We start from the raw sequence: 26,409 nt of genomic DNA on the forward strand, positions 1-26,409 counted from the left end.
TTCATGGCCAGCCCTCCTTCGGAGGAACATCCTGCTTGTATTTTGCCTCCAGGTATAATCATTTCCGCTATTGATTCTGATTTAGTCTCTGAAATTGCGGCTGATCAAGGTTCAGCTCCCGGGAGCCTTCCTGAGAACAAGCTGTTTGTTCCCTCGCAATTCCGGCTAAGGGTACTTAGGGAAAATCATGACTCTGCACTATCTGGCCATCCAGGCATCCTGGGTACCAAGCACCTCATTGCCAGAAACTATTGGTGGCCTGGGTTGCCTAAAGACGTTAAGGCCTACGTCGCCGCTTGTGAAGTTTGTGCTAGGTCCAAGACTCCCAGGTCCCGACCAGCAGGCTTACTATGTTCTTTGCCCATTCCCCAGAGACCTTGGACCCATATCTCCATGGATTTTATCACCGATTTGCCTCCATCTCAAGGCAAGTCGGTGGTGTGGGTTGTAGTAGACTGCTTCAGTAAGATGTGCCACTTTGTGCCCCTCAAAAAACTACCCAATGCTAAGACGTTAGCTACCTTGTTTGTCAAACACATCCTGCGTCTCCATGGGGTCCCTGTCAATATTGTTTCTGACAGAGGGGTACAATTTGTTTCTTTGTTTTGGAGAGCCTTCTGTAAAAAATTGGAGATTGATCTGTCCTTCTCCTCTGCCTTCCATCCTGAAACTAATGGCCAAACTGAGAGGACTAATCAGTCTCTAGAACAATATTTAAGGTGTTTTATCTCTGACTGTCAATATGATTGGGTCTCATTCATTCCCCTCGCCGAATTTTCCCTTAATAACCGGGTCAGTAACTCGTCAGGGGTCTCCCCCTTTTTCTGTAATTTTGGGTTTAATCCACGGTTCTCTTCCGTTTCACCTGGTAGTTCCAACAATAACGAGGTAGAGGTCGTTCATCGAGAACTGTGCACAGTCTGGGCCCAGGTTCAGAAGAACCTAGAGGCATCCCAGAGCATACAAAAAAACTCAGGCAGATAGAAAACGTTCTGCTAACCCCTTGTTTATGGTCGGGGATCTGGTGTAGCTATCGTCAAAAAATTTGCGCCTTAAGGTCCCGTCCAAGAAGTTTGCTCCCCGGTTTATAGGGCCGTACAAGGTCATTGAAGTCCTCAATCCTGTCTCCTTCCGACTGGAGTTGCCCCCATCTTTTCGAGTAAACGAAGTGTTCCATGCCTCCCTCCTTAAACGCTGCTCCCCGTCCTTGGCTCCCTCGAGGAAACATCCGGTCCCTGTTCTCACCCCTGAGGGGGCAGAATTCGAGGTGGCCAAGATTGTGGACAGCAGGATGGTCCAAGGCTCCCTCCAGTACCTGGTCCATTGGAGAGGATACAGGCCTGAGGAGAGGACTTGGGTACCCGCTCGGGATGTTCACGCTGGGATATTGGTCAGGAGGTTTCACCTTCGTTTCCCCAGTAAACCAGGTCCACTTAGAAAGGGTCTGGTGGCCCCTCATAAAAGGGGGGGTACTGTAAAGGATCTGCCAGGCACAGCTTCGGGGTTAACGCCCATAGATAATCAGTCTGCACCTGCTTCTATGTCTGTGAGACTGACTCCATCTTCCACCACTCAGGGTGGCAGGCTTAGGAGTGGGAGAACCTATCACAGCCTGGCCAGACGGAGCTAGCTCCCGCCCTCTGTCTATTTATACCTGCCTTTCCTGTTCCTCCTTTGCTTGTGATTCTTCTCGTTTGGTTTCCTGGCCCTGCTGCAGCTTCTTGTACCATTGTCCTTGCTTCATATTGACCCCGGCTTGCCGACTACTCTCCTGCTCTGCGTTTGGTACCTCGTACACTCCTGGTTTGACTCGGCTTGTTTACTACTCTTCTGCTCTGCGTTTGGCACCTCGTACTCTCCTGGTTTTACTCGGCTTGTTCACTTCTCTTGTTGCTCACGGTGTTGCCGTGGGCAACTGCCCCTTTCTCCCCCTAGCTCTGTGTACCCCTGTCTGTTTGTCTGTCGTGCACTTATTGAGCGTAGGGACCGTCGCCCAGTTGTACCCCGTCGCCTAGGGCGGGTCATTGCAAGTAGGCAGGGACTGAGTGGTGGGTAGATTAGGGCTCACTTGTCTGTCTCCCCACCCTCGTCATTACAGTAATGCTCCAGATTCTCAACTAGCTCAAAGGAAGGTCAGTTTTATAGCTCCTCTAAACAGCAAAACTGTTAACAGCGGTGCTAACATAATTGCACAAGGGTTTTCAAGTGTTTTCTAATCATCCATTAGCCTTCTAACACAGTTAGCAAACACAATGCACCATTAGAACACTGGAGTGATGGTTGCTGGAAATGGGCCTCTATACACCTATGTAGATATTGCATTAAAAACCAGACGTTTGCAGCTAGAATAGTCATTTAGCACATTAACATCATAATGTCTCCTATCATGTGGAAGATGTGGTCGGACCGTCCCAGGTTGTTTCCTCGGCCCTTGTTCCAGGCGGGGAGCAGTCTGTGGCTCCGGCAATACCCGCTGTGGACAAAGAAACCTCGAGAGTGGCGGAGACCGCTGCACTCGGTGAGTCTTCATGCGTTGATGCATGGCTGAATAAAACGAATGTGCTTGGTAGTAATTTGGTATCTGTTTTAAAGGCCATGGTGCCCGGTTTTGAAAAAAGTGGAGGTGCGTCTGTGCATCCTGTTCCGCCAGGGGGGCACAAGCCCCCGTCTGTGAAGGAAGCTAGTTGAGCTTGTCTTACGTCTAGGGATTCCATGTTCTGCGGTATAGCTCCTTTCGGCACACACTTATCTGCCGAGGTCAGAGACAAAATTTGGAAAAATGGATTTGTGGATATTTGGTCCTTGGTCTTGGTAGAACAGGTGACTGTGGATAAGGGGCGCGTTTTTAGAAAGGTTCTGACAAGAAGGGTAGGGTTGCCAAAACTTTTGGCAATTGGCTCATGGGGTTTTGCTACCCTGGCGCATGTAGTATGCCAGCGCCACCCTGAGAGAAGTGCTGAGCTGTTCGTGTATTTGGACACCATATTTAGCTCCCATAGGCTACACGGTAGTGCGGCTTGGTGGCATTACGACTAATAATTTAGTCGCCGTCTGAGATTGGTTGGGCTTCAAATGCAACGGATGTATGGTTACGATTAATCTTAGCTCAGAGTGGGAAGCAGTCTAGACCCATTCACAGTGGGGCTGCGGGTCCAGGAGCAGCTCCTGCGGGAGCCTGTTGGCTATACAATGAGGGGCATTGCAGGTCCTTTGCAACCTGTAAGTTCCGTCATGAATGCTCTATTTGCAGGGGCGCTCACGCGGCACTTCGAAGTGTTGGTTTTGGAGCGATTTTAGGCAAATGCTGGTGCAAAGCGTCCTGGCCAGCTACTTAGAGTGATATTGGCTTGACAAAGAACATTACTCTGCTACAACTTTTCCCCATTGTAGTGGCTTTGGAATTATGGGGCGAGAGTATGGTTAACCCCTTCATGACATTTGACGTCTCCATACGTCACAGCCGGGTCGGGGAAGTATAGAATAGGCTCACAGAATGAACCCGCTCTATACGATGCAGGTGTTGGCTGTATATTTTGTTTAACCCGTTAAATGCTGCCGTCAATAGCGACCGCTGCATTTATATAGTTAGAAAAAGGGGGATGATCCCCTCTAGCAGCTCATCGCGCCCCCCTCATGTTAAAATTGTGGGGTGTAAAGGACGTTACCAAAGAGTTTGTAGTCCGTCAGGCACTTAAGGGATGGAAGAAAGAATGTGTCACGCATGACATGTGGCGACCTGTGTCTTTTGCTTTGCTTACAAGGATCGTGGGCATCCTGTCTGAAGTCTGTGTTGTGGAGTATGAGCAGTGTTTGTTTAGAACGGCGTTTCTTCTGGCTTTTTTATGGGCTTTGAGGATTAGTGAGTTAGTTGTCCCCAGTGTTAGGAAGGTTGTTTTTATTTTAGCAGACGATGGTATCTTATTACAAGGTGCGGTTCGTATCTGCGTTCAGCGATACAAAACGGGTCAGATTGGTAAGAGTGAGTGGTTGTCACTTCGATGTTTGGGGGGGATACATGCCCGGTAGCGGCCGTCCGGGACCTTTGGTCTTGGAGGCCGGGGGGAAAGCAGTTTTTAATACACGCCAATGGCCTTTCCCTCACCCATTTTCAGTTTACGGCAGTTTTTAAGTCTTGTTTACAGAAGTTGTGTTTGCCAGCAAAAGAGTTTGGTACGCGCTCTTTTCGAATAGGAGCGGCTACGGAGGCCGATTCGTTGGGTTTTGGGTGAGGGAGAGATCAGGCGTTTAGGTCGCTGGAAATCTTACTGCTATAAATATTATGTGAGGCCTGATTTGATTTGTTCGTTTTTTCTCTTTTTTGGAAATTTAAATCCCCCCCCCCCTTTTCCTGTCTTTCTGTTTTGACAGGAGTTTCCAGGCCCCACATATGGATCATTGGACACTCCTATGTCTATTGGGCCTCCAGGCGCACTGCTCGGCACCCTCTTGGTTCCAATTTGGCATAAGGGGATTATGGTGGGTGCAGCTGTTGCCCGAAATAGTCTCCATCAGCCGAGAGGTTAGGGGTACGGTGATCCTCATTGTTCATGTTGGGGGTAACGATTTGGGTCAGGTCAAGTTGGCAGAACTTTTGTCCCTGATGTGGGGCCTTTTCACACGGTGCATGGTGGTTTGGTCTGAAGTGATATTTCGCACTTATTTGCAGGAACACAAGAGATTTTTCAGGGATAGAAATGGCCCGTCAGCTGTTGAATGTACGAATTTCTTGGTTCGTGCGTTCCCTGGGTGGTCTAGCAATGCGCCATCGTGAATTAGAAGGCGATAACGCCAGTTTGTTTGTTCCAAACGGTGTACATCTAAATGACATCGGCCTGGTTATTTTCTGTTGGATCTGCTGGACAGTGCAGAAAGGGGTTTGGCTTTGTTGGGTGGGGGTGGTCGGTGAATCGAGAAGGTGTCTCGTTTCAGCTCCTTGGCAGAGCTATGGCCTCGAAGGCGGGATAGGACACCCTACATGCCCGCTGCTGGGCAGCTGACGGGGCGTTACAGGAAAGCAAGGTTTACTAAATAATGCTAACTATGCCTTAAGGTCAATTGTTTAAAATCATTGTATATAATGAATAAAGCTATGGCCATTCCCCAATTTACTATAAAGAAGCGTGTGAGTCTTTATTTATTTCGGATTATCCTCTGGAGCGGATGGAAGTTAAATTATACAAAGGTGTGGACTTTCCACACAGTCTTGATGGAGCTGAACTGTATAAGGAGAGCTCCTGTAATGACCGGGGGGTAGGGAAACGGACAAGTGAGCCCTAATCTACCCGCCACTCTGTCCCTGCCTACTTGCAACGACCCGCCCTAGGCGACGGGGTACAACTGGGCGGCGGTCCCTGCACTCAGTAAGTGCACGACAAACACGACAAACATACAAGCAAGGGAAAGGGGCAGTTGCCCACGGCAACACCGTGAGCAACCAGAGTGGTGAACGAGCCGAGTCAAGCCAGGAGTGTGCAAGGTACCAAACGAAGAGCAGAAGAGTAGTCAGTAAGCCAGGGTCTGTATGGAGCAGGAACAAAATAGAAGGAGCTGTAGCTGGGCCAGGAAACCACACGAAAAAGAATAACAAGCAAGGAGGAACAGGAAATGCAGGTATAAATAGACCGAGGGCGGGAGCTAGCTGAGTCTGGCCAGGTTGCGATAGGCTCTCCCACTCCTAAGCCTGCCAGCCTGAGTGGTGGAAGCTGGAGTCAGTCTCAGGGATGTAGATTCAGGTGCTGACTGATTAATTAAGGGAGTTAACCCCGAAGCTGTGCCTGGCAGATCCTTTACAGCTCCAGAGACTGCAGGGAAGAGGAGGTGGAGTACAAATTTAAAAGAAATGCCCAGGAGCGTGATTGGGTAAGGGATCTAAAGGAGGAGTGGTTAAGGGGATATAGGGTTGAGTTCAAGGGCATAGCTGTCACGATGCGGGGTGTGGACCCACTGGGCCGTACCGCGTAGCGGGGATGGCAGCTGGCCAAACCGGAAAGTACACAGTTCAATGGTTCAGCGAGAGTACCTGAGGCAATCGTAGGCAGTGGCGAGGCGGACACGTCCAGAACCAGGCGGTGGGAAGTCGTTCGGTGAGGCGCAGCAGGGTAGCGTAGACTGTAGCACAGCACGGTAGGTAGCACAGCACGGCAATAGCACTAGGTAGCACGGAAACAGGATACGGGATACGGAATACAGGAGCAAGGTAAACTGGGAGGCTGGAAGACACTGGGAGACCATAAGCAAGACGAAAAACGGGAAAACTAACAACGCTCTGGCAAAGGGCAAGAGGGCAGAGCCCTTTTTATAGCCCAGGGCATCCTGGGCCAGATTGCAGTTTTTGCAAAAACGCGCGCACTGGCCCTTTAAGGCCGTGCACGCGCAAGCGCGCGCACCCGCCGGAGACACTCGGAATCCGGAAGAGAGTGCCGGCGCCTGACTGGGGGACGACGCTGCAGGCAGGTAAGCTGTCCATGGCCACGGCCGTCGGGGTTAACGACCGATCGACGGGCCGTGGCCATAGACGTTACAGTATCCCCCCTCTTACGCCCCCTCTTCTTGGGACCAGAGTGAGAGAGAAACTTCCTCACAAGGACAGGGGCATCGATGTTCTCCTCTGGCTCCCAAGACCTCTCTTCTGGGCCGAACCCCCTCCAGTCCACCAAATAAAATGTCCTTCCTCCCACCTTCTTGGTAGCCAGAATCTCCTTTACCTCGAAAGTCCCAGATGGGCCGCCAGGAACCACTGTGGGACTAGGAGTCCTGGAGTAGCGGTTCAGGACCACCGGTTTTAGCAGGGAGACGTGAAAGGAGTTAGGAATCCTGAGAGTTGGGGGGAGCCGCAGCTTGTAGGATACCGGGTTAATTTGTAGCAGGACTTCAAAGGGACCAAGGAACCTCGGGGCAAATTTGCATGACGGCACCTTCAGCCGGATATTCCTAGAAGACAGCCAGACTTTAGTCCCTGGAAGGAACTGCGGAGGAACCCGTCTTCTTGTATCTGCCTTTCTCTTCATGCGGTCCACCGCCAAGAGGATAGAAGATCGGGTCTGTTGCCATATCTGTAGAAAGTCCCTGAAGGTGGAGTCGGCTGCAGGCACCTGGGACATTGTAGAAACAGGAAGAGGTATACGAGGATGTTGGCCGTAGACGATGAAAAATGGACTGGATGTGGTCGACTCACTAGTGTGGTTGTTATAGGAGAACTCTGCCCACGGGAGCAACTGCACCCAATAATCATGGCGCCTGGACACAAAGTGACGTAGGTAGTTCTCCATAATCTGGTTAACTCTCTCGACTTGCCCATTGGACTGGGGATGATAGGCCGAAGAGAAGTCCAATTTCACACCAAGGAGCCCGCAGAGTGCTCTCCAAAACTTCGAGGTGAACTGGACACCTCTATCCGAGACAATATGCAGGGGCAATCCGTGCAGACGGATGATGTGCTGTATGAAGAGGTCAGCCAACCGCGTAGCAGACGGCAGAGCGGTCAAGGGGATGAAGTGAGCCATCTTGGAAAATCGATCCACCACCACCCAGATCACACTGCAACTCGCAGAAGGAGGAAGATCCGTGACGAAGTCCATAGCGACATGTTGCCATGGGGCAACGGGCACAGGCAGTGGTTGGAGCAGGCCCGCAGGTCTGGAGTGAGAAACTTTATTTGCTGCACAGACTGTGCAAGAGGAGACAAAGTCCATGACATCTTTGGGCAGCGTGGGCCGCCAGAACTGACGGGTGATTAAATCTTGGGTCTTACGAGCACCCACGTGACCTGCCAGCTTAGAGTTGTGACCCCAGCGAAGAATTCTTCCTCGGTCAACCAGACGCACAAAAGTCCTACCCGGAGGAATGTCTCTGACTTGCAGGGGATTCACAGAGAAGATACAGGATGGATCAATGATATTCTGTGGAGATTCCATGGCGTCCTCGGTTTCGAAAGATCTAGACAAGGCATCGGCCCTCATATTCTTGTCGGCGGGACGGTAGGGGAGTTCGAACCGGAACCGAGCAAAGAACAACGACAACCTGGCTTGACGAGGGTTCAACCGCTGGGCCGTCTGTATGTAGGTCAAATTCTTGTGATCCGTGAAGATCAGGATAGGGTGAACCGCGCCTTCCAGTAGGTGTCTCCACTCCTGCAGAGCCAGTTTGATGGCCAGTAACTCCCGGTCCCCAATCGAGTAGTTACGCTCTGCGGGAGAAAACAGCTTGGAATAGTAGCCGCATACCACGGCCTTGCCTTTCGGTCTTTTCTGGAACAACAGTGCACCAGCACCCACCGAGGAGGCGTCCACCTCTAACGAAAACTGTAAAGATACGTCCGGATGGTGGAGAATGGAGGCAGATGTGAAGGCTTTCTTTAAGGATTCAAATGTGGCTTCAGCCTCCGGGGTCCACATCTTGGCATTCATACCTTTCTTAGTGAGGGTGGAGATAGGTGCTGTCAAAGATGAGAAGTTGGGGATGAAGAGTCGGTAGAAGTTGGCGAATCCTAGAAAGCGTTGGATGGCCCTTAAGCCTTGGGGGCGTGGCCACTCCAGGACGGCCTTTACCTTCTGGGGATCCATCTTGAGACCCTGATCTGAGATAATATAGCCCAGGAAGGATAGAGACTTCTTCTCGAACACACACTTCTCCAATTTGGCGTAAAGTCGATTCTCTCTTAGACGGAGCAACACCTGGCGGACATGACTTTGATGAGTTACTGGGTCTGGGGAAAAAATCAGAATGTCATCGAGATACACCACAACACAAACATATAGGAGATCACGAAAAATGTCATTGACAAATTCTTGGAATACTGCGGGAGCGTTACACAGGCCAAAGGGCATGACTAAGTATTCGTAATGCCCATCACGAGTATTAAAGGCAGTCTTCCACTCGTCACCTCGACGAATCCAGATCAGATTATAGGCCCCCCGCAGGTCCAGTTTAGAAAAAAACTTTGCCCCCCGTATGCGATTAAACAGTTCAGAAATTAAAGGCAGAGGATACCTGTTCTTCACCATGATCTGGTTTAGGCCTCGGTAGTCGATGCAAGGTCATAATGATCCATCTTTCTTTTTAACAAAGAAGAACCCTGCTCCGGCCGGGGATGAAGATTTACGAATGAAACCCCTCTCCAGGTTCTCCTTGATGTAAGCCGACATGGACTGGGTCTCTGGCAAGGAGAGAGGATACACTCTACCACAAGGAGGAGACGATTCCGGAACCAGGTCGATTGGGCAGTCATATGCCCGGTGTGGCGGCAAGGTCTCGGCCTCCTTTTTATTGAAGACATCGCCGAACATGGAGAAACAGAGGGGCAAACCTGCCAACGACTGAAGAGGAGCGGGCTGTGGCGACTGGATGTGACTCAGACAGCGGTCAAGACACTTCGGGCCCCACTGGAGAACCTCTCCAGAGTTCCAATCCAGGACGGGGGCGTGCAGACGAAGCCAAGGCAACCCCAGCAGCACGGGGTTGACGGCCTTGGACAGGACGAACAGAGAGATGATCTCAGCATGAAGGGCTCCCACTTGGAGTTTCAACGGCTTGGTTACGGACACAACTGGGTCTGGTAATGGCAGTCCATCCACCGAGGCAACGATCAGCGGCCTTTCAAGCGGGATAGTGGGCAACTGTAGGAGATCCACAAGATCCTGGCAGATGAAGTTGGCTGCAGAGCCGGAGTCCAGATATGCGGAGACCTGATGAGACCTCTCGCCAGCAATGATGGTTACAGGGATAAATAGTTTGGAGGAGAGTTCTTGCTTCAATGTGTTGACGCCCAGGGTTGTCTCTCCAACCAAGCCTAGGCGCTGGGGTTTTTTGGCTTGTGAGGGCACAGACGCACGACGTGGCCAGCGAGGCCGCAATATAAGCACAGTCCAGAGGTGCGCCTGCGCTGTTTCTCCTGGATCGATAATTTTAGTCGGTCAACCTGCATCGGAATCTCGGGCAAAGCGATAGAAGCAGGCAAGAGGGGTTGCTGAAAGTTGGGCGTCAGTCTAGGACGCCGGCGCTCCTGACGAACCTCATGGGATCTCTCCCTCAGCCTTATTTCAACCCGAGTGGCAAGCAGAATCAAGTCGTCCAATGCGTGAGGCAGGTCTCGAGCAGCTAGTTCGTCCTTGATCTCGGGCGACAGGCCATGCCAATAAGATGCCACAAATGCCTCATTGTTCCAGGATAGCTCTCCTGCCAGAGTCCGGAACTGAATAGTATACTCGCCCACGGAGTTGTCCTCTTGGCGAAGGTTGAAGATGGCGGTGGCGGCTGATGAGACTCGTCCTGGCTCCTCAAAAACGGTTCGGAATATTCGTGCGAACTCCTGGAAGTCTCGGGTCCCTGACGTTCCCAGATAGCGTTAGCCCATGCCAGGGCCTTGCCGGTCAGGAGGGAGATGATAAATGCGATCTTGGCTCCATCTGACGGAAATGCCCGAGAGTGCAGGGTAAAATGAATGTGGCATTGGTTCAGGAACCCCCGACAAGCACTGGCGTCTCCATCGAACCGAGAGGGCAATGGCAGCGAGAACCGAGGGTCCGTACAGGAACTGCCAGGAGGAGCAACAGGAGGGTCGGCTTGAGGAACTTGCATAGAAGCAGGAATGGAGGCAACTAGCGTCCCTAGCTGCTGTGCCATAGAGTCCACGGCCACGAGGAGCTGGTCCTGCCTAGCTCGGAGATCCAGCAGATCCGCCTGCATGTCTTGGGAGGGTGTCAAGCCCTTGAATTAGCCAGCGGGGTCCATGGCCAGAGCGTACTGTCACGATGCGGGGTGTGGACCCACTGGGCCGTACGGCGTAGCGGGGATGGCAGCTGGCCAAACCGGAAAGTACACAGTTCAATGGTTCAGCGAGAGTACCTGAGGCAATCCTAGGCAGTGGCGAGGCGGACACGTCCAGAACCAGGCGGTGGGAAGTCGTTCGGTGAGGCGTAGCAGGGTAGCGTAGACTGTAGCACAGCACGGTAGGTAGCACAGCACGGCAATAGCACTAGGTAGCACGGAAACAGGATACGGGATACAGAATACAGGAGCAAGGTACACTGGGAGGCTGGAAGACACTGGGAGACCATAAACAAGACGAACAACGGGGAAAACTAACAACGCTCTGGCAAAGGGCAAGAGGGCAGAGCCCTTTTTATAGCCCAGGGCATCCTGGGCCAGATTGCAGTTTTTGCAAAAACGCGCGCACTGGCCCTTTAAGGCCGTGCACGCGCGGGCACGCGCACCCGCCGGAGACACTCGGAGTCCGGAAGAGAGTGTCGGCGCCTGACTGGGGGACGACGCTGCAGGCAGGTAAGGTGTCCATGGCCACGGCCGTCGGAGTTAACGACCGATCGACGGGCTGTGGCCATAGACGTTACAATAGCCCTCTCTTAACTTCTGCTGCAGCGTAAAGTAACACCCTACCTCCCTCCCTTTTTTTATGGTTTCATGTGGTGACTGTGGTTTTTGAATCTGTTCTTGGAACGGTTGTTTCGTTTTTTATTTATTTTGTTGCAGATGTCACAGCTGGCGGAGCTATGCCTTCGAAGGCAGGATAGGACACCCTACATGCCAGCTGCTGGGCAGCAGCCGGTGCATTATAGGAAAGCAAGGTTTCCAAAATAATGCGAAGTATGCCTTCAGGCCAATTGTTTAAAATCATTGTATATAATTAATACAGCTGTGGCCATTCACCAATTTACCATAAAGAAGCGTGTGAGTCTTTATTTATTTAGAATTATCCTCTGGAGCGGATGGGAGTTAAATTATACACAGGTGTGGACTTTCCATGCAGTCTCAGGGGAAGCCCCTGACATCTCTGTCCATATATGCTAGCTAGCGGCTCTATTCCGGGATTCCGTCTCTGGGGAAGCCCTGACATCACTGTCCATGTATGGAGAGAAGGAGTACCAGGCAGAGCGCTAGCGGCTCTGCTCCAGGACTCCCTCTCTGGGGAAGTCCCTAACATCACTGTCCATATATGGACAGTGATGTCGGAGGAAAAGAAGGAGTCCCAGGCAGAGCGCTACAGGCGGCTCTGCTCCGGGACGCCGTCTCTGGGGAAGCCCCTGACATCACTGTCCAGGTATGGACAGTGTTGTCAGGAGCAGAGCATTGTCCCAGACTTTAGGGTTGCCCCTGACATCAATAGCTGTATATGACAGTGATGTCAGGGGCTTCTCCAGAGCTGGAGAACTGGAGCAGAGCCTTTACTAGTGCTCTGCCCGGGACTTAAGATCTGCTCTGGACATCACTATCCATCTATGGACAGTGACGTCAGGAGCAGAGCAGGGGTCCCAGGCAGAGTGCTAGTAGTGTTCTGCCCGGGACTATGGCTCTGGGGTTGCCCTTGACAACACTGTCCATATATGGACAGTGACGTCAGGGGTTTCTTCTGAAGCGGAATCCCCAGACAGTGCATCGGAAATGCTCTGGCTGGGGATTCCCCTCCTAGAGCGAACCCCAAAGGCTCTACCTACAGGGAGGGAGGCTATGTGGTACTAGCAGGGAGGGGGGCTGTGTGGCACTACCTGGGAGGAGGGGGCTGTGTGGCATTACCTGGGAGGGTGGGGGCTGTGTGGCACTACCTGGGAGCAGGGGGCTGTGTGGCACTACCTGGGGTGGCTGTATGGCACCACCAGGGAAGGGGCTGTGTAGCACTATCTACAGAGGGCACTAAATGTATGGGGGTACAAACTGGGGGCCTAACTTCTATATGGGGACACAAAGTGACATTTTCTGCCATTTTACTGCCACCATGAGTTCCCCGCAAAGGGGCCTACTAAGTCTGTGTCGCCCAAGGGCCCGCATAACCTGGAGCCGACACTGGTCATAGGTAATGCTACAATATAAAAAGCAGCCACCTGAGCAAAATGCATGGTAGGCAACTAAGGAGAATGGCAACTGTCGTATCGCGCATTTCATTACGCGCTAACTTCGTCAGGAGCATTGAATAGTGAGTCCTGGCCCGCTCTGCCCAGAAAGTCTCCAAAAAAGAACTAGAAATGGCTTTGTATGCAAATTTACATAAACCGGCCATTTGTTCTGCAAAATGTATGTCAAATTAGCAGTTTATTTTGGTAACAGCTTATGTTACGACAATTTAATAATTATTTTTTTTAAGGATTTTTCTTGATCAGATTTTTTTTTAGCATTGCGATTCAAAATTGAGAGATTGAATAAACTGATGTAAGCTGGTGTAAATTTTCTTTAACGTTTTTCAATCAGTTTATATCAGTTGCAGAAGCAAAATTAACCCCTAGGCGCACCACGACGCAACTGTACGTCCGGGTGGCCAGTGTCTTAGCGCATGGGGACGTACAGCCCCCTGTAGATAGTGCCACACACAGCCCCCCTGTAGATAGCTCCACACACAGCCCCTGTAGATAGCGACACACACAGCCCCCTGTAGATAGCGACACACACAGCCCCCCTGTAGATAGCGACACAAACAGCTCCCCTGTAGATAGCTCCACACACAGCCCCCTGTAGATAGCGCCACACAGCCCCCTGTAGATAGCGCCACACACAGCCCCCCTGTAGATAGCGCCACAAACAGCCCCCTGTAGATAGCACCACACACAGCCCCCCTGTAGATAGAGCCACACACAGCCCCCAGTAGATAGAGCCACACACAGCCCACCTGTAGATAGCGCCACAAACAGCCCCCTTTAGATAGCACCACACACAGCCCCCCTGTAGATAGCACCACACACAGCCCCCTGTAGATAGAGCCACACACAGCCCCCTGTAGATAGAGCCACACACAGCCCCCTGTAGATAGCTCCAGACACAGCCCCACTGTAGATAGCTCCACACAGAGCCCCCCTGTAGGTAGCGCCACACACAGCTGCCCTGTAGATAGCTCCACACACAGCCCTCCTGTAGATAGCTCCACACACTGCCCCCCAGTAGATAGCTCCACACATAGCCCCCCAGTAGAAAGCTCCACACACAGCCCCCCAGTAGATAGCTCCACACATAGCCCCCCAGTAGATAGCTCCACACACAGCCCCCCAGTAGATAGCTCCACACATAGCCCCCCAGTAGATAGCTCCACACACAGCCCCCCTGTAGGTAGCTCCACACACAGCCCCCCAGTAGATAGCTCCACACATAGCCCCCCTGTAGGTAGCACCACACATAGCCCCCCAGTAGATAGCTCCACACACACCCCCCTGTAGATAGCTCCACACATAGCCCCCCTGCAGGTAGCTCCACACACAGCCCCCTTATACTTTGTGCCACAATGCCACCAGAGCGGAGAGCAGTAGAGGAGCTGGACCTACTACTACCACTCTCCGCTCCGCCTTGACGTCACTCACCGTCAGAAGAAGGCAGGAGTCTTGCGGCGGTGTTCTCACTGATGTCGATGCCAGGCCAAGAGTGGACCAGTCCAGTCACCTGACCGGTGAGGTCAGATGACAGGTCAGATGACTGGTCCACTCCCGGGCCGGCATCGATCCCAGTGAGAACGCCGATGCAAGACCCCTGCCTTCTTCTGATCGCTGCTGCAGTCAGTCGTCTGGCATGCACGGCGCCTGTCAGCAGCGATCATGTCATAAAGTACAATATGTCATGAGAAAACAATCTCAGAATCGCTTGGATAGGTAAAAGCATTCCGGAGTTATTACCACATAAAGTGACACATGTCCGATTTGAAAAAATCATCTGTGTCCACAAGGCCAAAACAGGCTGTGTCCTGAAGGGGTTAAAAACACATACTGCAAAAAACTTCATGTGAGAATTTTGCTGAGGCTTTCTACGCTCTCCATTGAACACATGGAGTAATTCCTCCACGCCGACAGGTGGCAGCACAACACTAAAACTAATGCAGTCTCTAGAATCGTGACTATAGTAACAACCTAAGCTATCGCCTTCATGCTTAGCCGGACAGCTGAGCGCATGCGTGGAAGAGTCTTTTCGGCCCGCAGCTGACACCTCTAGCCTGTGTCAGCAAAAAGCAGGCAGATCGTAACAGACCGGCAACCTGCTGAGCGGGCCCGAGAGAGGGGAACCAACCGACGGGGGCATGGACGGAAACATGCGTGGCTGGGCGCTGTGGACTGTGCTCTGCGCCTTGTGCTTGCGCTGCGGGCATGGAGCGGAGGATATCGTGGTGGGATGCGGGGGGTTCGTGAAATCCGACGTGGACATCAACTATTCGCTGATCGAGGTGGGTGAGGGGACTTGGCAATCGACACTTTGTGGTTCTCCCCTGGGCTTTTTCCGCTGTATGTATCAGGGGGGTGCCCCGGATGTTGGGGCTGTCACTTTTATGGGACAGGCCTCAGCCTCCCTCCATTCATTCACTCCCTTCACCTTCGTGCTGCTGACCTCTGAACCCTGCTGTCAGAGGCTGCGCCTAGTATCCTAGGTCATATACATACTGTATATACTTAGAATATATATATATTTATTTCAGAGGAGGGCTGTATACTGGGTGCACTTATTGGTATTAAACCCTGATTTAAAGGGATCCTGTCAGTGACTTTATGCTGCCCTCAGAGAGTAGTAGTGACAGGCGGTGTCTGATTTCTGTCACTTATGTCTGATCGTTACTGTCAGTGATTTTAGAGGACTTACATTTAGGGTATGTTCACACAGTATAAACGCTACGGATGTCCTTGTGGAAAATCTTCAGCATAATAAAGTAGCAGAGTGGGTGAAACTTGATTAAATCTCATTCACGCGCTGCGAAAAAAATCTGCATAAAAACTGTTCATAAATTGACCCGTGGTGCGTTTTTTTTTTTTTTTTAATCCGCAGCATGTTCATTTATGCTTCAGCAACGTTGCTTTTCTGTTGCAGGTTTTCACTATTGAATTCAATGGAAAGGTAAAACCCGCAACAAATAGCAAATGTTGCGTTTTTTGCAGCGGAAAAGCAGCGATCCGCCGCAAAAATTGTAACTCAGAAAAAAAGAAGAAGCTTTTTCTTGTTTAAAATGTATAAAACGATTTGTACTTACGATTGTTTTTCAGGCGGAATCATTTGTTGAAATACTGCTATAAGAAGAAAATAGTTCATACTTACCCCGTTCTCATAGCGACGCTTTCTTCTGTTCTCCGTCCAGGCCGGCCACCTGGGATGACGTTTCATCCTGTGTGACTGCTACAGCCAATCACAGGCTGCAGCGGTCACATGGAATGCAATGTAATCCCTGGAGGCCGTTCTGCCCGGAGAACGGAGGGACGCGTCGTGTTGATAACGCGGTAAGTATGAACTATTTTCTTACAGTAGTGATTCCGCCCGAAAAACTGCACCACAATTTGGTTTCAGTTTTTCATCTGGAATTCCCTGCGTGTTCCAGGACTAATGCGCTGTGTACTTTTACACAGTGTATCCACCCTATGTGAACATAGCCTTAGTGAATTGCAGTTTTCTAATCTCTCTGTGAGGAAGGAGTCCGGCGTAGATATATGCGCAGCCGCTTTTCCCGATTTACATATTTCTCGGTATGCGAATTATTAGGGAGAAAGCTGTCAATCAACGGCAGCTGGGTGGGGGTAGCGGTAGCACATGAATACGCTAGACTCCTTCCTCACAGCGAAATGCGACAGCTACAACGCTCTATATGTAAGTTCCCTAAAATGACTGACGGTAACTTTCTGACATAAGTGACAGACCGCAGCATAAAGTCACTGACAGGTTCCCTTTAGGCTATGTTCACACGGGGTATTTTGCCGAGTTTTTTGATGCGGAAACCGCGTCGCAAAACTCGGCAAAAACGGCCCGAGAACGCCTCCCATTGATTTCAATGGGAGGCGTCGGCGTCTTTTTCCCGACTATCTTCGGGCGCTTCCGCCTCTGACCTCCCATTGACTTCAATGGGAGGCAGAGAAAGCCTATTTCGCGCTGTTTTATGCCCGCGGCGCTCAATGGCCGCCTGGCGAAAAACGGCGCGAAAATCGGCGTGCAGGGAGAGGAAAATCTGCCTCAAAGTTCCAAACGGAATTTTGAGGCAGATATTCCTCCCCCAAAATACTCTGTGTGAACATAGCCTTAAAGAGGACCTGTCAGCTCTCCTGATCTGTCTGTTTTAGTAAATATTTGTATTCCCCATGAAATAACAATTCTGAAGCATCTTTTCTTATAACTTTGCACTGCGCGCCGCTGTCCCTCTGTTATTCCTCCTAGAAATGTATGAATAAGTTTTTAACTGCGTGTTACCATTCCTCTTGTCAAAGCGGTGTGTCCGTACACAGTCTCACTCTATTAGCACTGATTGGACATTGTCAGTCTGTGTAGGGTTTTTTTCCCTGCACAGCGGCGCCTTGCCCCATTCAAGGGAAAATGTAGATGGGGATGCAACACTGCGGCCCCTTCATTGTTGGGCTATGTTCACACGGGGTATTTTGCCGAGTTTTTTGACGCGGAAACCGCGCCGCAAAACTCTGCAAAAACGGGCCGAGAACGCCTCCCATTGATTTCAATGGGAGGCGTCGGCGTCTTTTTCCCGCGAGCAGTAAAACTGCCTCGCGGGAAAAAGAAGCGACATGCCCTATCTTCAGGCGCTTCCGCCTCTGACCTCCCATTGACTTCAATGGGAGGCAGAGAAAGCATATTTCGCGCTGTTTAATGCCCGCGGCGCTCAATGGCCGCGGGCGAAAAAGGCGCGAAAATCGGCGTGCAGGGAGAGGAAAATCTGGCTCAAAGTTCCAAACGGAATTTTGAGGCAGATATTCCTCCCCCAAAATACTCCGTGTGAACATAGCCTTGGGGTTGCGGAGGGTCCCAGTCTGACCCCCTCCGATCATAAAGTAGTGGCATATCCTAGTGTGATTCCATCCCTTTATAAGATTGGAATAACCCATTAATAAAGTCCACAAAATATTTCAGAAAGTAATCGGCCCCCGTTCACACTCTTTATAAGGTTTATTATTCCTTCTCTTCCAGATAAAGTTATATACCAAGCAAGGCACATTGAAGTACCAAACGGACTGCGCGCCTAATAACGGATACTTCATGATTCCTCTTTATGATAAGGTGAGTAAGCAGTGCTGTATATGGAGATGTGGACAAACAACTACAACATTACATCTTATACATCAGTACTTGGCTAGTGCTGAAGCAATACATTTTTATAAGCCTAAGGCCTCATGCACACGACTGCGCAATTGCGGATAGTGTAGGGCACGTTCTATCCTCTGGGCCAATGCACACGACTGTGATTTCCACGGTCTGTGCATTGCCTGGACCGGAAAAAAAATAGGACATGTCAATTCACGGACTGCAATTACGGTCCGGGCTCTTTGAAGTGAATGCATATCTTGTGTGTGATGGTCCGTGATTGTGGACGGCCTGCGGATGACCTTCCTTGGGCCATCCGTGCCATAATTACGGACCGTGCACGCGGCTACGGTCCTGTGCATGAGGCCTAAGGCTCGCTTCATACAACACGTCAAAATTATGCCCTGGAACCAGCCTGATAATCCGTACCAAATTTATTTCAATTCGATTTTTGGTGCGGAAGTCAGCCGCGGATTTTCATTCCTTGCAAAGCTGTATTGAAAATCAGCTGCATTTCCGCAAAAGACCGAGCATGCTGTGGATTTTCAAATCCGGAGCATGCCCTATCTTTTGCGGAAATGCAGCGGACTTTCAATGCGGATTTCATTCGTTGCTATGCAGATTTTTTACGCAGTGAGTGAATTTTGGTTAATCAAAACGCCATTCACTAACATTGTGCTGTATTTCGTTGCAAATTCCACAACAAAAATGCATTATCTGTACCCTGATCATTAAGAGTATATTCACACGTGGCACATTTGCTGCAGAAATTTCTGTAATAAATCTGCCGCGTGGATATACCCTGTAGGAATATTATGGTTTCTACAGATAAAGCTTATTTATTGTGTAATGAAAAGTTATAGAATTTTCCAATATACTTTCTATATCGATTTTCTTCTGTTTTAAAGGGTAACACAGGCAGCATGAACTAGTGAAGCCCTGCGCCGTTTCATAATTTTTTATTTTTTTTAAAGTGCTGGGCTTCGATGGGCGGCTCCTCTCTGGCTTTTCCGCACCTGGGTTAGCTTGATTGACACATGTCTACCTATACAAACCTTTTGCTGATAACCTTTAAAGATCTCTGCTTGCTGTCATACAATGGGAGCCTTTACTGTTTACTTTCTCCGGATGCACGTCTGTCCTGGTCACTTGATAATCACACCGGTGCGTGACTCGTTACAAGGCAGATCAAATTCCATCATCTAATCATGACATGTGAATAGCCCCTCACTGGAACGAGCTGCGCGTCTGTCACGTGACCAGGTCAGATTTTTATCCCCTAAAAGTAAAAAAGGTTCCTATTCTATGATATCAAGCAGAGATCCTGAAAACGGTAAAGAAATGATGCAGAAAGTAAATTGGAAAATCCTTCTCTTTTTATCATACTTTGAATAAGATTCATTTGCTGAAACCGTAATACCCCATTTAAAGGGGCAAACACTCAAGATTGAAAGGTAAAAACCAAGAAAAGCTTACAACATTTTATATCTGTGCTACAACTGCTCCATTCATTAGTTTTAGTACTATAGAAAGAGGGATACAGATGATCGCCTATGCTGTCTTTGGCCAGTGTAAAATAAGTACTGTTTTTCGGGAACGTGTGTCCGAGAAGGAACATTGTTTGTATTGTTTTTCGACTTCTGGAAATCTACATTGGAAGATGGACTGTTCTATTCCTATAACATATCTGACACAGAACCTGCATGTTACACAATTAAGCCGGATTCGCATGAGCGTGTTCGTTCCGTGATATACAGTCGGCATGTCGGCCGCATTTCCTGGACCGAACACAGTGCAGGGAGCCGGGCTCCTAGCATCATAGTTATGTACGACGCTAGGAGTCCCTGCCTCGCTGCGGGAAAACTGTCCCGTACTGTAATCATGTTTTCAGTACGGGACAGTAGTTCCACGGAGAGGCAGGGACACCTAGCGTCATAGATAAGTATAATGTTAGGAGCCCGGCTCCCTGCAGTGTGTTCGGTCCAGGAAATGCGGCCGCCATACGGACTGTATATCACGGACCAAACACGCTCGTGTGAATCTGGCCTTAATTGGACTGCTTCTTTATAGTAAAACCCTCACACCCCCACACTTCCTTCATTGTGTAACCTCTGATTACACAGTAACTTGTTATGAGAACAAACCAACCTTTCTGCTCTTCTGACATGTCTGTTTTAGTAAATACTTTTATTTTCCAGGAAATAATTCTGGAGCATCTTTTCTTAGAACTTTGCGTTGCGCCGTTGCCCTGTTTATTCTTCCTGGAAACATATAAAAAAATTGACAACTGGGTGATTCCATTACCCTTTTCATTGTCAGCACTGATTGGACAAGGTAATATTCGGTTTTCAATTTATTCATACATTTCCGGGAGGAATAAAAGCGGAATTTCACTATGCCGAATTCTAAGAAAATATGATCCAGATTTGTTGGGGAACACAAGTATTTATTGAAACCGATATGTCAGGAGAGCTGACAGATCCTCTTTAAATCATTTTGCATGTTATTTGTTGGGGTTTTCCCAAATCGATAGGAACGTTCATTGCTCACGTTCAGAGGGTGAGACTGGTCATGGGATGATCCCACAGGTTCACGGCACTTTACAGTACAGTTATCAGAGCTGTGTCTTGTTAGGGATTATTCACATGTTGCGGTGATATCGCGATATAAGTGCAACCTGTGACTAAACTCTTAACAAGTTGTGCACCTGTGTGATCATCACATCACAGGACAGATTTTTATCCTCTGGACGTAAACCATGATGGATCCCAATGAATGACCGAAGATCATATGGAGACTGTATTCACCGGGCACCATCCTTAGGCCGGATTCACACGAGCGTTACGCATCTTGGATGTGAAAAACTGCCGTTTTTCACTTCCGAGGTGCATCCGTGCTCTGCGGGTTGCGATATCACGCATCCCCCATAGACTAGAGTCCATGGAGGGATGCGTGAAAAAATAGGTCATTACCTATTTTCTCACATTCCCTTCACACGGTCCGTTGAAACAACGGCCATGTGAACGGCCACATTGAATTATACAGGTTCGTGTGAATAAGGACTTAGTGATGAAAAAAATTCAGTCCCTGGAACGTCTTTCTGCAGCTGGGAAACAATGTGACTAAGACCAGGATCTCACGTGCAGTTTTTGGCTCCGTTTTTTGAGCCAAAGCCAGAGGAGGATCCAAAAGGGAGGAAAAGTATAAAGAAAAGACTGATCAATCGCTTTCCTTTTGTGTCCACTAATGCGTTTGGCAGAAACAACAAACTGATCCAAAAACTTCATCAAAACTGCGTGTGATTCTTGCCTAAGGCTCTTTTCACATTGCGTTTTGGCCTTCCATCGGAGGTATACGTCGGGAGCACTCTTGACCTATACCTCTGACGGAAGGCAGCAACTTATCCCACTCCACGTATCCCAGGAGGTCCCTTTACATATTTGGACAGTGACGTAAGAGGGGAGCATCAAGAGTCGCTCTGCCTGGGGACGCCGACCCTGGTTAAGCTTCGCTCCTGATGTCCCTGTTCATATATAGATAGAGACGTCAGGAGCTTCCCCAGAGTCAGAATCCCTGGGCAGAGCAGCTGTGCAGAACTATGGACATATGTGGACAGTTATGCCTGGAGCCTCCTGACGTGATATGTTTAATGTATACCTGTGATGAATGCCCAACAGTGGCATCTGTCACCCATGTTAAAAAAAAAAAAATCATACACCGTGCGGTATACGTTATTTTTTTTTTTAGATCCCTCGGGATGAAATACCCTAGTTGACTATGCAGTTCCATTCTTTTAAGGAAAACGGTTTACTAGCCCGATGGTGGCAAAAAGTACGCCCTATTGACCAGGAAAGCTTGGGACGTACGTGATACACAAGATGTGATGAGGGCCTAAGGACTTATTCGGACGAACGAGTGTAAACCCGACGTGAAAAACTGCAGTTTTTCACATCCAAGTCGGATCCATGCAAACGGTCGAAAATAGGACATGTCCTATTTTTTTCCACGGGCCCTTCACACGGTCCCTTAAACAGCCATGTGAACAGCCCCATTGAGTTGCATGAGTCTATGTGCTGTCCGTTTTTTACGGACAGCACATGGCTGTATAATACGCTCGTTTGAATAAGCCCTATGGGCTGTCATCAGCTTATTTCCAAGGTATATCTAGAAACTTAGCAGAAATCAGCTGATCATCGGGCGACTTCATTCTAAAGCTGCACATACGCATGTACACGCGCGCACATACACACACGCGCGCTGCTTGCTGAATGCTTGTTTGGTCCGCGGCTTTCTCTCCTGGCTCCACTATAAACATGCAAGCTTGGCTGACCTTGCATGTTTATTAGAGGGGCAGCAGCTTTACCCTTCTTCCCGGGGGAACAAAGAATTCGGCTTGTTGAAATCCAACAAGACTAATCCTTCTTGGATTAAGTCCGAAAGCCTCCATAGTCATGAGATCTATGGCCGATTTTTCATCCCTTTCCAAAATTGGTGGGTTTGTCCGACTTCTCATGTTTACGACTGGCTTAAGTATAACAGAAATATTTGCAAAATGTGAATTACGATTTTGACAATTTTTATTTTGTACAATATTTTTGCGTTTCAATTTAACAAAGGTTACAGACCGTAAAAAGGATTAACTACAACTCACATTTACGGAGACCCTGTATGTGGCAGTTTTCATGCTGCACAAATCTGCAGCAGGAAAAACCGCAGCAAAATGTAAAGTCTGAACTTAAAACTTTAATACATGTGAAAAAAATAGACTGACTCGGGCTGCACCATGGCTTTGATTGCAATGGAGAACCAGCAAGTTAAAATTGTCCAGAATTGATACAAAAAGTTTTTGTTGTGTTTTTGTCAGAAACCGTGTCACTGTTGTCCACAGGGTGTCTCTGGTATTGCAGTTCATCCCCATTGAATTTGGCTGAGATTCAATACCTGATGCCTCTTGTGCTTTTTCGCAGAAATAGCAGACCCTTTTTAATCTTGGGCAAACCCTTTGAAATCAATGGGGGGGGGGGGGGGGCGATTTGGGGCGTTTCTTGTTGCTGATTTCAATGTGGTTTCAGTGTCAAAATCGGCGTCAATAAAGCCTTGTGAACGATCCCTAACTGGTTCTGCTGCCATCAGGTACTTTCCTTTCCGTCCTGTGTATGCGGACGTGTTTATTAATGGATAATATATATGGGGATTTGGGGACCTTGTGTACTTGTTATCCGCTACTGAAAACATCTGCTACGTAACCAGTAGACTCGGTCATTTATTTCCTTCTGTGTCCTTGCAGGGGGATTTCGTTCTCAAGATTGAGCCTCCCCTAGGGTGGAGTTTCGGTAAGTTGCTGTAATAACTATGTTCGTGTCCCGGTGGCATTGTGTGTGTTTATAGTCTACATTCCCAGGTTTCCCCTATTTGCATTCGTTAGATGTAATCATTAAATCCCTCGAGACCAGAAAAACGTCACAATTCTTCTGATGTCTCTTAATGTTTCCTAAGATGCAAATACGTTGATAATTGAGCGTGGCGACACTTTCTGGGCTGCATTACGTTTTTAAAACCTATTCGTGTATCTATATGTTGTTCCTTTTATTTTAGGTTTTATAAAACATGTAAAAAAACAACAACAAACGTTTAACCTGTTAAGAACGGTCAAAGGGGTGTGTCTCTACAGTCTGAGTCCACTGATTGGACATGGTCATTCTGTGTAGGGACGCAGCCGCCCTAGTAACACCCACTTGTCTATTCATACATTTCCAGGAGGAATAACAGAGGAACAGCACAACCTACAGTTCTAAGTTGCGATGAGAAATAGACTTTTTAAGGGAAATATATTTAAAATGATCTTCTGAAATGTCATAGATCTCACATTTTCGATAATATAAGAGCTTCGCTGATTTCTGGAATGAAGAGTCTTTATAGATCATGGCCCTTGGATCACAATGTGTCCTTACACACTGGGGCTAGAAGAATTGTATTCGTGTGTATGAAGTAAAATGTTTTTCTGCTCTATATGCAGAGCCAACGAGCGTTCCCCTTCACGTGGATGGAGTCAACGACATCTGTACAAAAGGCGAAGATGTGAATTTTGTTTTTACTGGGTTTTCAGTCAGTGGAAAGGTATGGAAATTGAACGTAGTGTCCGCAGTAAGAACGAATTGCATCTGTCCATGTCCCTAGTTTTAATGTTGGGGGTGTTGGGTCTGTGCCTATTTGCCTTTTGCTTTTATTACGCTTGCGTCCTAATGTAAATCTAATCCTCCCTGTGTGTGTTTATGAAGAAATAAGAGCTTTTTTTTAAGTTTGTATATTAAAATGTTAATAAATTACTTACAGGTTCTCAGCAGGAACCAGAATTTGGGACCAGCAGGAGTTCAGATTGCAATGAGAAGAGCAGGGAGTGGAAGCAACTTGCAGACAACGGTTACTCAAACTGGTGGGAAGTAAGTTGTTTAAGTAAAGTAAGGACCTTGTTTCCACTGCATTTTGTCGACGCTGATTTTGGCCATAAACTGCATCGGGATCAGTGCCAAAAAAACGCCTCAATTCTTCCTAAAAAAAAAAGTCATGCTCTATGTTTTCGTCTCTTAACAGCCTCTTAAAACTTCAGTGGGAGGAGGGGAAAAAAATTCACCTTTTTGATTGAGGCATATATTTTTTTTTTTTAACCAAAAACTGCCCACGATTTTTGCAATTGCTTATTCAAAAAAAATAAAAAATCAAACACTTGCATTTAAAAATCTGCCTCAAAAATCAGGGAGTTTTGAGGCAGCATATTTTTCTGCTTGGCGATAAACGCTGTATGCTCATACCCTAAATATGCGCGGTTTAGATCTTTAATATTTTTAACTGTTTCCTGACTAAATGTGCAGCCTGCGGCCGAGATACCCCCGTCTGGCACGACTTCTGTAGCGGCCAATTGCACATTTTCATGAGAAATGCATCACAAAATGTTGTGATGGTGTCACTTTAAAGGGGTTGTCTGGTTTACAAAACACTTTTTAAATATCCTATTAGGGAATTCTGAGGTAATGGGGGTTCGGGATCCCACATTCAGGACTTTCTAACCAGAGAGATGGACGTCCCGTTATTTATAATGAGAACTGTGTAATACTTCCTTTCCCCTCTGGTGGTTTTGGGAAACTGAACACTGTTTTAATAATCATGTCTGCCACTTTTTAAAGCGTATGGATTGTTACAACCCTGATGTTTCAATATTTTACTTTAATTACTGAAAACCAGCACCACCTATATAGATACTTTTGTTGTTAATTCTTAATTGATCTATCAGAATAGAGAAGAGCAATTGTGGACATTTATAAAAACTACTGCAAAGGGAGAAGTGGAGTTGTTGCCCATTCCAACTAATCCGATTCCTGCTCTTATGTATTTTTTAGAGGCCCTTTTGAAAATGAAAAAAAATATGATTGGTTGCAATGGACAACTACTCCATTTCTCGCTTGTACTAGTTTTGACAAATCTCCCCCAATGTTTATATACGTGGGCTTCCTGGAGACTTGTCCATACAGGCAGGGTCTATATAATGGAGGAAGTAGCTAGCTTCTCCTCCTACTTAGGATTCTGTCGAATTAGGTATAGTGGACTGTCTAGAACATAATTTCATGAAAAGAAAGCCTAGCAATTTCATAGTTTACCCTGTGACACATACCCTGTGTATAGCGGATATCCTTCTTGTTCTACATATTTATATTATATTCCATTTTTTTTAAGGTTTTCCTTCAATAAAGTGCTTCCTGGAGAATATGAAATAATTGCATCTCATCCCACTTGGACCTTAAAAGAGGTATGTCCTTCCTTGAAAACAGATAGTTCAGGTTTCATGAAAGTTGGTTTCCGCATCATTTGTACAATGTTTTAGAAGTGTAGAAAGAAGGGTCGCAGTATTAGCATTGCTATAAACAGCTGTTCATATGGAAAGGCATAAACCTCAGATTGTTCATAGACTTGTCACTTCATTAAATGCGTTATTTCTATATTTCAGGCAAATGCAATGGCACAAGTGAAAAATTCCAATGCCCAAACATCAAGCCCTCTTCTCATCGCTGGCTACGATGTATCTGGTTCTGTTCGTAGTGATGGGGAGCCAATGAAAGGCGTCATGTTTCTGTTGTTCTCCTCATCCATCAGCAGAGAGGTAAAGTCAATGTGATGGTCCTTGACCATTTACTTCTATTATCCCTCACTTGTGGAGCATCTGCCCTTTAAAAACCTCCTGTTTCCAAAATGCTGTTTTTATGTGTAAAGGGAGTCTCCAATTTTTGAGGTATTCAGTTAAATGATATCTCTTACGTTTGGCAGTAACTTTCACTTTAAAGTGGAGGAGTATTACCATTTAAAGAGGCTCTGTCACCAGATTTTGCAACCCCTATCTGTTATTGCAGCAGATAGGCGCTGCAATGTAGATTACAGTAA

At 48.1% G+C, this 26,409-nt stretch overlaps 1 protein-coding gene across 2 annotated transcripts in view; it reads left to right on the forward strand.

Moving 5' to 3' along the window:
- Positions 1-14,844: 14,844 nt before the first annotated feature.
- The window catches only part of LOC142655694 (BOS complex subunit NOMO3-like), a 54,792-nt gene continuing 43,227 nt past the window's right edge, over positions 14,845-26,409 (forward strand). For both annotated transcript variants that reach the window (XM_075830166.1, XM_075830168.1), the window contains exons 1-7: positions 14,845-15,142; positions 17,866-17,955; positions 23,267-23,312; positions 23,996-24,096; positions 24,313-24,419; positions 25,708-25,780; positions 25,979-26,131. In XM_075830166.1, the coding sequence (XP_075686281.1) occupies positions 14,999-15,142; positions 17,866-17,955; positions 23,267-23,312; positions 23,996-24,096; positions 24,313-24,419; positions 25,708-25,780; positions 25,979-26,131 (714 nt within the window). In that variant the 5' untranslated portion in view covers positions 14,845-14,998. The remainder of the gene's footprint in view (positions 15,143-17,865; positions 17,956-23,266; positions 23,313-23,995; positions 24,097-24,312; positions 24,420-25,707; positions 25,781-25,978; positions 26,132-26,409) is intronic.

The sequence above is a fragment of the Rhinoderma darwinii genome, chromosome 6 (genome assembly GCF_050947455.1).
Source record: "Rhinoderma darwinii isolate aRhiDar2 chromosome 6, aRhiDar2.hap1, whole genome shotgun sequence".
Taxonomy (NCBI): Eukaryota; Metazoa; Chordata; class Amphibia; order Anura; family Rhinodermatidae; genus Rhinoderma; species Rhinoderma darwinii.